This window comes from Typopeltis vanoorti, chromosome 1 (assembly GCF_054136105.1).
Source record: "Typopeltis vanoorti isolate ZY-2024b chromosome 1, IOZ_Tvanoo_1.0, whole genome shotgun sequence".
Taxonomy (NCBI): domain Eukaryota; kingdom Metazoa; phylum Arthropoda; class Arachnida; order Uropygi; family Thelyphonidae; genus Typopeltis; species Typopeltis vanoorti.
Genome location: NC_143549.1, coordinates 164,749,939 through 164,763,327, shown reverse-complemented (window position 1 = coordinate 164,763,327; position 13,389 = coordinate 164,749,939). Strand labels below are relative to the sequence as shown.

The 13,389-nt window shown below is 32.0% G+C and overlaps 1 protein-coding gene across 1 annotated transcript in view; it reads right to left on the bottom strand.

The window, feature by feature from the left end:
- Window positions 1-12,976, bottom strand: part of LOC150110601 (DDRGK domain-containing protein 1-like) — a 57,692-nt gene extending 44,716 nt beyond the window's left edge. The window contains exons 1-2 of the mRNA XM_090395109.1: window positions 12,742-12,976; window positions 4,072-4,200 (exon numbers count right to left, since the gene is read on the bottom strand). Coding sequence (XP_090251235.1) covers window positions 4,072-4,200; window positions 12,742-12,838 — 226 coding nt within the window. The 5' untranslated portion in view covers window positions 12,839-12,976. The remainder of the gene's footprint in view (window positions 1-4,071; window positions 4,201-12,741) is intronic.
- Window positions 12,977-13,389: the final 413 nt, after the last annotated feature.

Genomic DNA, 13,389 nt, shown 5'->3' with positions numbered 1-13,389 from the left:
AAGACATTCCATAATTCTGGTGACTCAAAATTTAAAAATATCAACACCTTGCTTTGTGAAAGAAAAATATAGTAAATTGAAAATCTGCTTCATATAATTCTGATTACCAATGATTTTTCTTTCAGAATGCATTAAATCCACTTCACCATTATTTTTCGAGGTACACAGTTCTCCTCTATCCACCTTTTTCCAGTTCAAACAAGCAAAATTTCATGCCACCTGTTAGCTACAAGCATGCTTGAGAGTACAGCAATGTACTGAAGCCAAAGGATATGCCATAATATGAATATTTACTAGATAAAACAATGAATATTTAATAGATAAATGCACTCATAAAAGACTCTCAACACTCCAATATTATAAGATCTTATATTTCATTCTTCAAAGACACTTCTTACTGTATCAACCAATCTAAATGTTGGTTTTCCTTTGGCTCTTTTTTTCCTGCCATCCCAGCAAAAAAAAAAAGTACTCATCCCTGCATTCCTCCTGGATATTTCTTCCCTACAGTTCCTGTTCCTGACTGCTTCATTTAATTTTTTTTTTTTTTCAAATTAATTATTTTAGACATCCAGAATATCTTAATTATTAGTTGTTGTTTTTTTTCCCTTTTTTATCATCTTATTAATTCCTAGGATTCACAACAACATTTTTTCTTTTTTTATTCTCCATTTCTCAGTTGTTGTTTTTTTTTAAGTCTTCTTCCTCATGACTTTTGTTTTATTGCCTTTACATAACTTGGCTTTCTTACATTTTCCTCTGACTTCTCTAAAGACATATGCTGGCTTATTTGTCATGCACTTTTGATGATTTCTTCTTTTTCACCTCTTTAACTTCTTGATTGACCACAAAGTTCTGATTTTATATTCCTATAGATAACTTCAATCCATTCTTCTTTGGTTGGGCAGTATTTATTTCAAATTTAGTTATTTAGTCTCTAAGATATGGTTCTTGTTTTCAAACTCTTTTCTCCAATAATATTTGTATGTCTAAATCTACAATTTGCCTGTGAAGACTGTTCATCATTGATTCCTCTAAAACTTCCATGCACATTTTTCCTTTTTGTGCTCATTTTTATCCTGCTGAAATCGAGTTGATGATTACTTCCTATTTCAAATTGCCTATATGTCTTGTATCCTGAAACAATGTGAAGATATCACTATCAATAGCATTAAAAAAAATAATAAAAAAATAAAAATAAATAAATAAAGCAAGACAGTAAAGACAAGGTTCGTTACCATGATATGATAGGAACAAAATGACAAGGGCCATGATTATAAATGAGTCAATTCATCAATTCTGTATGGGAGCGGGGATGGTGTGCACTTTGTAGATGTATAGACTAATCTGATGGATGAAAAGACCTGTAATATGACTGACAGTTTGCACTTGAATGGTTCTGGAGTTAGGTGTCTGTAGAAAGTGTGTGTTGTTCAGGCTGAAAGTGGAAAATGGGGGAAACTAAATCTAATGAACATGAAGAGAGAGAGAGAGAGAGGGTTTGGGTAATCATGTGTGCAAGCATCTGTGAGAATCAGTGTGATCAAATGAGTGCAGCATTCTTGAGATGAGTATGAGAATGAAAATGATCAAAAATTGTGTGTAGGCATTACTGGGATGCATCAGTGGAATGACCTTAATATAAGAGGACTATAGAAATAGTTTCTTAGATCCTGAATCTAAATGGGATAGTCAATAGAAGACAAGGTTAGTTGTGAGCCCAAAGGGTAATTTCAATTTACATATATGTATGACAGAAGTATCAGGAATAAGGGTGAGAAGGTTATAACAATGGTTATTTTGACTTGGCCAAAAAAATCCCTGTTTGGGAAAAGTATGGAAGAGGATCTTGCCCACCAAGGAGTTCACAAAATTCAGTGTACCTGCAGCCAACACTACATAGGGGAAACACAGCACAACATCCCAATAACAAAAGATGAACATAAATGCCATATAAAATTCCTCCATTATAGTAAAACATGAACTTCAAACATGTCACAGAATCAACTGGAAAGGCACCAAGTTTTTACACTGCACCAAAACCTGGTTTGAAAGAAAGTTCAAAGACACCTATGAGATGCTGAAACATTGTCCAAATTTAAACAAGAATGATGGATTAATAATTCCAAAAATGTAGAGGACCCATCTTCAACCCATATAGCATCCAGAACAACCCCAAACACAAGAAAACCTTAATATGAGGGGACTATTGAAATTGTTTAATGTAGTTCTGCTATAAAACTTATTTTTTATCATCTGTACATTACACTTGATATGTATGAAAAGTTTATTTTATTTTGTGAATTAATTTATATTTTCATATATATTTTATTTAGTAATATTTTTATATTATTAATTTATTTTTTTCACTAGAGGTCAAACTAGGATAAATGATTAACAAAGCATTTAGATTTATTTTACTTTTGTGTAGTCATGAAGCTTGTGTCCTGTGCATATGTATGTTTTCCAGATGATGACCTCAATACAGTCAAAACATTGCATGTTATTTTCTTAATTATAAGTAATTACTCCAACACGTGTGTTTCTGTCTCCATAAATTCTTCACTATGAATGCTGACCTTAAAAGAAAGAAATATTAGTGGTAGCAAAACTTCATTAAAGGAGTTTTATAGTATTGATGCAGAAGAAATTCTGCAATATGACCATGTGGGAGAGAACAAGATACCACCCATGGATGTTGTAAGAGTGTGGTTGGCAAGGGTATAATGATTAAATGCTTGGAGTGTGGTGAATGATGGAATGGGTTTGCAGAGGAGGTGGCGAGTGCTCTGACAGTGAATGCATTAAAGGAGAGATATGAGAGATGTGTAAACAGCTAATTTGTGCTCAGTTTTGAACTTTGCGGAGATGTCATTATTATAATAATTTCTTGTATGTTTTCTCCATTTAAATTTATGTATTTATTTGTATTAAAAAAAATTGTTAGCATGAACAATCCGTATCCACCAGGTTATCTTTTTTTTTCCTCCCCAAAGGTTTCTGCAGCCTCCAACAAGAACAGCAGATTTCAAATGTCTGCTAGTCATGATAGCATTTCTCCAATGATTTTCTGAGGGTTAATCTTCAGAAATGACTTATGTGCTAAGTTACTGTTTATTCTTTCCTATTCAACTTATTAAGAGCATCAAATCTTTACCATCTAATTACCATTCATTTCTATCACATCACTCCTTTCCAAAATAATGGAGAGATATATTAAATGTTAAGTCTATGGTACCTGAAAATGCCAAACTAATAAATGATAGCCAGTATAGTATGGATTCTTCTTCTACTCTAGATAAAAAAAAAAAAAAGGATCTTTTTGCTTTTATTATTCACCTTTGCATAAATGATATAGAAAAGTTTGGGGGAATTTCAAGTGGCTGCAACTGATATGTATATGCGAAACATTTGTTTCATATAGAGAAACTATGTAAGTTCCCTTCATGATCTCTGTAACTTAGTTTCCAGCTTTCTCTATGATCTGTATTACATGTGTTGATGACCCACCCACCATTGCACATATTTTATTGATGATACTATTTATCTTGTGTTCTGGCAATGGAGTGGATTTTCTTCCTAACTTCATACTTTGTCATACGTGCAGTGTATGGTATCTTCAAAAGTTTTCTGCAGAACCTTCATCTTGAAAGTCAATAACCTTTTCTCATCTACCTTTAGCAATGTCCAACTCTCACAACTGTATTCTGTTCTTCCAAAGTGGCTATAACCTTTGAAGTGCAACAGTTGCTTTAGCAATTAATGCTTTAACATCATGTCTGAAATGGCCATCTCTGTGCCGTACACTTTCCAGGCAAGTGAATCTTTCTGCTTTGTTCAGTTTTTTTATCATTAACTAAAATTTTCATTGACACTTTGCCTGAGACACTGCTTTTGATTTGTGTCAATTCTTCTTGTCCATTCACAGTAATAGGTAATGTACTACAGGTTGAACAAACTCTCATATATAGGATTATCATAAACCACTTGCAATGAGTCTTTTGACTTCATGGAAGTGAGATGTCATTAAAAATAAAATAATAAATAAATAAATAATAATGTACACTTCACCTTCTTCATCCTCTTGTTGCTGCCTGGCAGCTACACGCATGCGAGCTCGTGCATTTCTACCTGCTGCTCTTCTTGGTGCTTGAACTGCTCCCTGCCTGTTAACTGGCACACCTCTGATCCTCTGATCATCTAAAATAAATTTTCTTATATTACCATATACAAAATCTATGCATCCAATATGAAGTTTTTTTTTAATTATAAGAACTTTTCCAAATATTCAGGCATTTAATTATATGTGACAATGAAATAATCTTCTAGAATAATCTAGAAATAAACATTCCTCACCTATTTGGGGAAATATTTTTATTACCAAAATAAGAGATTTGAAATATTTCTAATTCTAAGAAAAACAAGTAAGGAAATGACTGTAGACAATCATGTGTGTGTGTGTGTGTACATGCATGTGTAAAAGGGTTTTATAGAAGCATTTTGTAGAGCAACACCATTTAACATTATCACAATTTCTGACATATGTACTACATGCATAATTTCGTACTGCCTAATTTTGCCACTAAAAATGATTCTAAATATCAAATTTCCTTGAATTCCATCTAGTGAGTGAGAAATTATTATTATCAGCTTAAATCATGTTTGTCAAATTTTTCTGATAAAATTCTAGCATTGAAGCCAAATGCAACCATATGAACATATTCTTATGTGCATCCTAAATTCCCAACTCTATTAAATACCCATAGTTACCTATCAGGAAAGAACCACATATTCAAAGAAAATTAAATTGTTAGTTTTGTATATCTTGTCATGTACATCTTCAGATTAAGTACAGAAGAAGAAAGGTATTAACAGAGATTTCTAAATTAATAACTGTTATACATTGAATGAACTTAAACCAGATCTTGAATATCTTCAACATCCAGTTCAAAATAAACGTTAAGTTCATTCAATGTAATAAGTTATTAATTTAGAAATATCTGTTGAGAGTTTATTTTTCACTTGGTTAGACTATAATAAGTTTAGTTTAATCCTTTATCCAAGTGTGAGCAAACAAAGTTTGTGCCTGAAAGTATCTTCAGGACTGGGGTAAGGTAGTGCAACACTAGGCAACTCATTGCAAAGGTGGAGAAAGCTCTCATCACTCCTATCTCAGTATCTCCCATAATGCAAAGCACATCTCCTTGCAGATATGTGTAATGTTATGCATTAAGGAAAGGGCCACTACCCATACCAGTTTCGACCTTTATTGAGGTCTCGTCAGTGGGAGCCAGGCCCAGTAGTGTTGCACTACCTTACCCCAGTCCTGAAGATACTTTCAGGTGCAAATTTTGTTTGCTCACACTTGGATAAAGGATTAAACTAAACTTATTATAGTCTAACCAAGTGAAAAATAAACTCTCAACATCTTTCTCTGAATCCGGAGTAATTTAATAATAAGGTTGCACACCCTTTGACTCCTATAGGTTAGGATGACCTCCCATTGCTTCTGCCTTTGTATCTCCACTACTGGGCCTGGCTCCCACTGACGAGACCTCAATAAAGGTCGAAACCGGTATGGGTAGTGGCCCTTTCCTTAATGCATAGCATTACGGATATCCGCAAGGAGATGTGCTTTGCATTATGGGAGATACTGAGATAGGAGTGATGAGAGCTTTCTCCACCTTTGCAATGAGTTGCACTACCTTATCCCAGTCCTGAAGATACTTTCAGGTGCAAACTTTGTTTGCTCACACTTGGATAAAGGATTAAACTAAACTTATTATAGAAATATCTCTGTTGATATGTTTTTTTTTTTTCCTATTTGTATTTAATCTGAAGATGCCAGGATGTATGAACTAGTAATTAAACATTTTTTCTTTCTGAAATGTTACACATGGTTCTCACCTGATAAATAACTATGGATATTTCACATTAACCACAGAAACCTCAGTGCATCAATAAACTAAACTGCATCCAGTCAGAGCAGAAAGTTACTTGCAATAAAAATTTTTAGCATTTCCCCATTTCTATCAGACCAGAAAATGGTCTGATAGAAACAAAAATTGAGATGGTGTGAGAAAAATTTTTATAATGATTTCAAACATCAAATTTCTAAAATTTCCATCCAGGCTCCCAACATAATTTGCATACAGATGGATGAATGAATGAACAGAATGAATCTTATAGGTGGCTATAGATTTTAAACCATGCACATAAAAAAAGTCAAGGATTTGCAAAATACTACAGTTTTGTTGTAGCAAATGAGGAATCAAGGAAAATTATTATATATATATATATATTTTTTTTTCCTGTTCTTAAACAAGCAGAGAAGGAACTAATTTCTTCACTATTTTATTAGTTATTATAAGTTTCAAAAGTCCTGAAATAATCTATTATTTTAATATATACTCATATCTCATATAAAAGGTATAAATGTTGAAAGTTTTTTCACTTAGTTATACTATAAATTAAAGATGCCAAGAAATTACCATCTCAGTTTCATTCTTAATCTAAGTGTAAGTAAACAAAGTTTGCCTGTGAAGTGACTTCACGTGCAAGCTTTGTTTGCAAAAATAAAGGATGAAACAGAATATAATTTCTTGGCATCTTTAATTTAAGGTATAAATATAGGGTATACCCCCCCACCACCACCACATACACACACTTAGTACACTCCAGGTAATACACAATGATATAGTAAAGCATTATTAATGTATTACAAAATACATTTCATATTTTATTTAATTCTAACAGCTTTAATTATTAACTTTGATATATGTGTATATGTGGGGGGGGGGGATCACCTGCAGTGAATGAGGATGTATTTGTTTCTGAATGCTGAAAAAGGATTGCAGTGTTACAACCAATCATGTAATAAACACAATAGTTTTCATGCAGCTTTTTTAAATCCGTCATATTATATTATTACATGCACATCAGAAATAAATTAAACAGAAGTAATTCTAATAAGTGTCTGTAATACAACTGGAAGAATGATGGGAACATTTGTGCCCTTTACTTGGAAAAGATAAGTTCAATTCCCATGTAGAGGCAGTAGGCTTTCTCAAAGAAACTCAGGTTTTCCACCCTACATATAGACAAAAGAGTCAAAAAGCACAAGTATAAGCTATCAACAAGAATTTTGGTAACATACAGAAATTTCCAGTTTTGTAGGAATGCTATATGAATCTACAGTACATGATTTTTCTTTTATCATAGCATTGTAGCTATAGGATTTTGATTAGGACTTTTAAGCCATTTTTTTATAATGAGTGAGTTCGTTAGTCATGTTTGCTATAAATGGTTATTTTATTATTATTATTTTTTATATAAATATATGTGAATAAAATACATTTTTTTTCTCTTACATCTGTGCACTATTTAATAACTATGCAAACCTGAAATAATTGCTAAAATAGAACAATAACTCTGTACTCTACATCTTGATCATTCATATAATATTTATGAATTATAAAATAATCAATAATAGTACTTTTATTTATTTTTTTAAATAATTATTATAAGTTGATATTTCACTTTCATTAGAATTTTTTAATATGTTCAATCAATGCATGCACTGCTTGGATATGTTAAAAATATTTTAATATACCTCAACAGCTGACACACACACTGGAATCATTGAGAAACAAAACACTAACTGACTGGAATTTATTGGGTATGGCCTAAAGCATCTTTGAACAGTTCCCTATTTGGTCTCTAGACAATGGGTTTGGACTATGCAAAAAAAATAAACAGAAAAATAAAAAATATACATAAAATTAATAGAAATAGAGAAAATTCCTTTTTTTTTTGGGTGGAAGACAAAAAAAAAAAAAAAATCCCTCACCACAACAAAAGAGGATTCTAGTAGAACTGCCAACTTATACCATTTTGAACTTAATTTGTGTTTGTCTTCATGCTGTTGTATCTGAATGCAAAAGGATATGAGGTATGCAAGTGCATATCTCATATCCTTGTGCCTATGAAAATGCTGGGGTGACCAAGCATTTACTTATTACTTTATTACTGAGTTAATAATAACTCAGTAATAAAGTTAATTATTATATCCACATACAAAAACATAAGTGAAGTATAACATAACAAAAAATATGAACACGATATTGTCTCCTTAATACATAATGAATCTTGTTCTGCTATCTGAAAGAAGCTTTTTTTTACTTTTACTGAATGATTCTGAAGTCTTTCAGACAGATATATCAGCTGATTCCATGTTTCTATATTATTTTAAATTCCAGTTCATTCCCCCCCCCCCCAAAGTGCTATATATGCATTTCAAAAACCATTTAAAATGCATATATCCAGCATAAAAAGTTATGGAAGTTGACTTTTTCATGCTGGATTGGCTGGCCGAGTGGTTAGCGTATTCGCTCTCCAGCCAAAAGGCTGTGGGTTCGAATCCCACCTTGGGCATGGATGTTTGTGAGTGTCTGTGGAAATACTAGTGGTGGTGGTCAGCGGTAGATGGTGTTGGTGTAGTTGCGGTCAGTTGGTGGATTGAGTAGTGGAGACAGAGTTGTAGAGTAGGTGCCATCCCTTGATGAGCCCTTGGACTCCCTGGAGGTGTCAAATAATAATAATAATAAGTAATAAAACTTCAATACAATAAAGAATCTACTAAGTAACAAACTAATGCATCTTTATTTTGTTTATGTATAGGTATATGCTTTACTTTAGCAAAGAGGAATCCATATGGTCAAGATGATTTCATAGCTCTCTTTCCCTTACTGCCACTCACATTATTGAGAAATACTCCTAATAACAGACTACCATTCAACTATGCTCACAAAAGGAGTAGAACAAAGAAAGCCTATAGAAGATAATTACAGTGGTGCAAATCCAGCAACAAAGCCTGTACTACAACAACCCTGCCAATTCTTATGATCACTTTGGAATTTAGCAAAGCAATTATTTTATGTGTAAATGAATTAAATAATTTATCCTGTAAGTTGTGTTTCACCTGTAAAATTTATACACAATCAATTCAAATATTCTTTTAATCACATTTTTTTCTCTTTGAAATATCAACAGCATTATGTTTTTTCAAGAAACAGTATAGTGCATGCATATACTTGTAGAGTGAGCAAAGATTGAGTTTAGTACAATGAAGAATGATCACAGTATATTTCATCTGATAGGTTTCATGATTTCTGTGGACAGTACTAACAAACAGAAAAAAAAACAGAAATAGAAAATCAGAAATGTACTGGAAGAAACATACATAAGAAGTTGTAGATATTTTCTACAATGGTAATGATTAGCTTGTTTCTGCTGCTATGAAAGCGACAGCATGGAATATCTCTAAGTTAAAGATTGGCCATTATTTTAAAGGGGAGAAAAATAATAATAACACAATCCAGAATTTTTTCTATCTTGCCTTGTACATAGATACCAAGGACCGAAATCAAAATAATATCTTGCTAGAAATTTGCAAAGTAATTATAAAAATTATTAAAGATTTAAAAAAAATGTATTTTTCTGGGAAAAAAATTGTAAGCCAAACTGCTGATGTTAATGCAGAAAGGGTTAAAAAATCATTAACTAAACAAAACAAAGAAAACATTTCTGTAATGAAACAATAACTGACAACGTATGGGCTTGTGCAGGAGTGAGCTGGTTCATAATGGTTCAATGCAACATAGAGCTAAAAATTAAAACAGATCAACCATTAAACTTTTCAAAAAACAGTATTATGGTAATTGATAGCATTGAAATCAAATGAGAGGTTTCATTGATGATACATGAGCCTCTGTACCTCAGTCAGTTTAGATGAAGCCCTTTGGTTGGAAAGACCTCGGTTCGATTCCTGTCTAAGATGTGAGGAACCTTTATCTGGTCTCTTTCAACTAAAGGTGAGTTAGCCGGTCTCATATTAAATATATGGTTCAAGAAGAGATTTTTTTCACCCAGAAACTCAGGTTTTTCGTCCCTTAGAACAAACTGGCCCCATGAACACGCATGAATTACAGTCATGAACACTTACAACAATATGTGGAAGAGATAGTCCTCACCACGTTGTTACACCAATAGTTAACCATGAGTCACATCATGGTAGTCAACCTCCACGATAGGAGACGACACCTGAACAAATGGATGGAGTGATGATACACACACATGTGTATATATATATATATATATATATATATATATATATATATACACATACATATACAGGTAGCCCTCGTAGAACGCAGTGCTTATACAACGCAGTTTCGATATAACAGTGTCTACAAATTATAGTAACCATTTATCTTTTGATATATTTTACACAATGCATGACATAAAAATCTAATTTTATCTTCATTAAATTTGCATCTGCCCATAGCGCACATGTAGTTATAAGTAGCGAATTTATATTAGGGCAAACACCCCTTAGCGTGTGCACACACATGTACTTCAACTGTTTACCATATAAAGTGTTTCTTGTTGAAATTTGTCTTTGTTTTCTGCCAGGAAAGTGCATTAACAGTCATAAGTGTGTTAATTCCAAGCTGAGCAATTTATTTTCTGGTGAGTTACGTACAATATGTAATGCTTTTTCTTATGTAAAAATTTTATTTTTATAGTAATGGCCACTTAGAGGGCTTTTGCGATATGGTTGAAAACGAAATTAGTGAATTTATTGATGGGGAATAGATTTAAATGAGGAGGAGCTCTACAATTAATAGAAGACATTGAACCAAATGGTGAGGGGAGTTCTGCTGAAGATTCTGATTGTGATGAATCCATAAATAATCAGTTTAAAGAAATTAGCAGAAGGATTGGACTTGGCAAGAAAGTTAGGAAGTTATTTTACGGATAATGATCCCTCAATGGAGTGCTCTGGAAAATTCATGAGACAGTTGGATATTTGTTTAGTTCCGTATTATGAACGTAATAAAAAAATTGCAGCCTAAGGTCTTATTACTGACTTCTCGATAACTAAACCAGCCGAAGTATGCAATGAGAATTATACAAATAATGTCCAAGATATTTCAAGTGATGACGTCTGGCCATTCATAAATCAAGAACATCTACGAAATGTTCTTGATTTATGAGTGGTGAAGACAGTGATGACGATTAAAATATGTGCTTTATTTTATTTTTCCTAAAACATTTATGCATCATGTGCAATGAAGTTTATGTATAATTTGTAATTTTTATAAGTTTATATTATGTATTTGTTTTATAGTTTATATGTTTTTTTAACTTACATGAATTACCTGAATTAAATAAAAATATTTTTTGTTGGATATATCATTGCTGTTTATATAATTTAAAAAAAAAAAAAAGATTTTGGAACATAACTGTACTTTTCTATGTGATCTGAGTCTCGCATAACGTAATTTATATAACGCAGCATTTCTATGGAACCTAACATCTGCGTTATACGAGGGTTACCTATATTTTAAAGTAAATCAAATCCCACCAAGAAAGGTTAAACTCATATTATACATTTATTACCACAGATGAGTTAATGGTTAAATAATTCCACAGTCAACTTTTTTCAAGAAACTTCAAACCTCCAATAAGTAAGGTAGTGTTTTCACACTAGGCTAAAAATCACAGATGTTGGTAAAAAAAAAGTGCTGGTAAAATCTTTACCAATTTGAAATACTATTCTATAAGTGAAGACATGATCAAGAAATTATCAGTCAGCAGATAAGGTGTTTAAACTTTCTACTGACAAAAGTCACTAAACTTATCTATTCAACAAAAACTGAGTATAACATATTCAGAAAGAAAACTGTCTATTGAATACCTTTGTATACCTGTTGTGTACATCCTCAGATTAAATTAGAAAAAAGGAATTAAAAGGGAGATTTTTAAATTAACCGTTACACCTTGAATTAACTTTAACTAGATATTGAATATAGCATTGAGATATCTGACAGGATAGGAGAGGAGGAAATGTGCTACTAATGATTTGAATCCAGTGAGACCTATCACTGCAATACTAATAACGGTTTTTCATGTAGCAATGAGTGTGAAATCATTTGGTGCGAGGTGGAGTCTAACAACATCAAAATGCATAGGGGGTATTATTATAGGCCTAGTGCATCATTTGCTAGTGATGAAGAAATACATTACCAAATAAACATGGATGATCTGAACATCGATTGGGTAGCTTGAAATCTCATGAAAAAAAGAACTGAATTTATTGAGCTGTTGCAAGACAACTTCCTAAAGCAGCATGAGACAGAAGAAACTCAAGGTCAAAGAATGTTAGGTCTCATTATAGTGTCAGAGGGATTTTGGTTAAAGATGTCACATGTGCTGAACAGATTTCCATGAGGTATCCCCTCAAATGTGTTCCTTAAAATACATGGTGATACCTGGTCCCATCCTTTTATTGGCAGCAAGTTTACCCGATGTAACACAATTAAGTATGCTTATTTTTTGTATAGAAAAATATTTCTCGTCACATTATTGATACATCGTTACTTCTGTATTTGAAATAATTTGCCTGCAGTACATTTAATATTTACGAGATAAAACAACCGCTTCGGTTTCCGCCGCATTTTTCATCCATTCACCCTCAAACAGATTGACACAACACAATATACGATACAAAACAGTATCGTATATTGTATAATTTATTAGGAATTGCCGTTCCGTTCGTGGTTTCATCATTTCGTTGGTTATTTCAGTAGTTTATTTATTTATTTTTATTTTTTTTTAATGTCATGGTCGTAATCTAACATCGCAAATTAACTAATGTGTTGAAATTAAATATCTTACCTTCTTCGCTAGATCGTCCCTTTAACAAAGTAATCACAATTAACAATATAACAACAAACGATATTAAACCAGCAAAAATCAAAACAATATCCGACATATTCTACTATCACAGAACGTTCTTCCGCTGTAAGACTTTAAAGGTAATATATATTTATAAAATATATAGAAATAACTATAACAAAAACACTAATATTGTACACGAATATATACAAAAATAGCAAATTGTTGCTGTTGATGACTTCAGCGTCCTCTAAAGACTGATATGGAAAGATTAAAAATTACAACAATTCAGCGAATTATCATTAAAATAGAAGTTGTACCTATATTATTTAATAAGAAATAATGCTCCGTATATTATTTAATAAGATATAATATGAATAATAATAATAATTATTATTATTATTATTATTTTTATTCATATTATATCTTATTAAATATTTATTATTATTATTATTATTAGTAGTAGTAGTAGTAGTAGTAGATTTTGTCCAAGAACTATTTGATAAACAGAATAAACAAATAACCAAAAAAAAAAAAAAAAATAGCGAATATGAAGAGTTTGTTAAATTTAATAATACAACAGTCGGAGAAGTCTTACAAATGGTAAAAGACATTAAGACCAGCATTAACGTACTAACTGACAGGCAA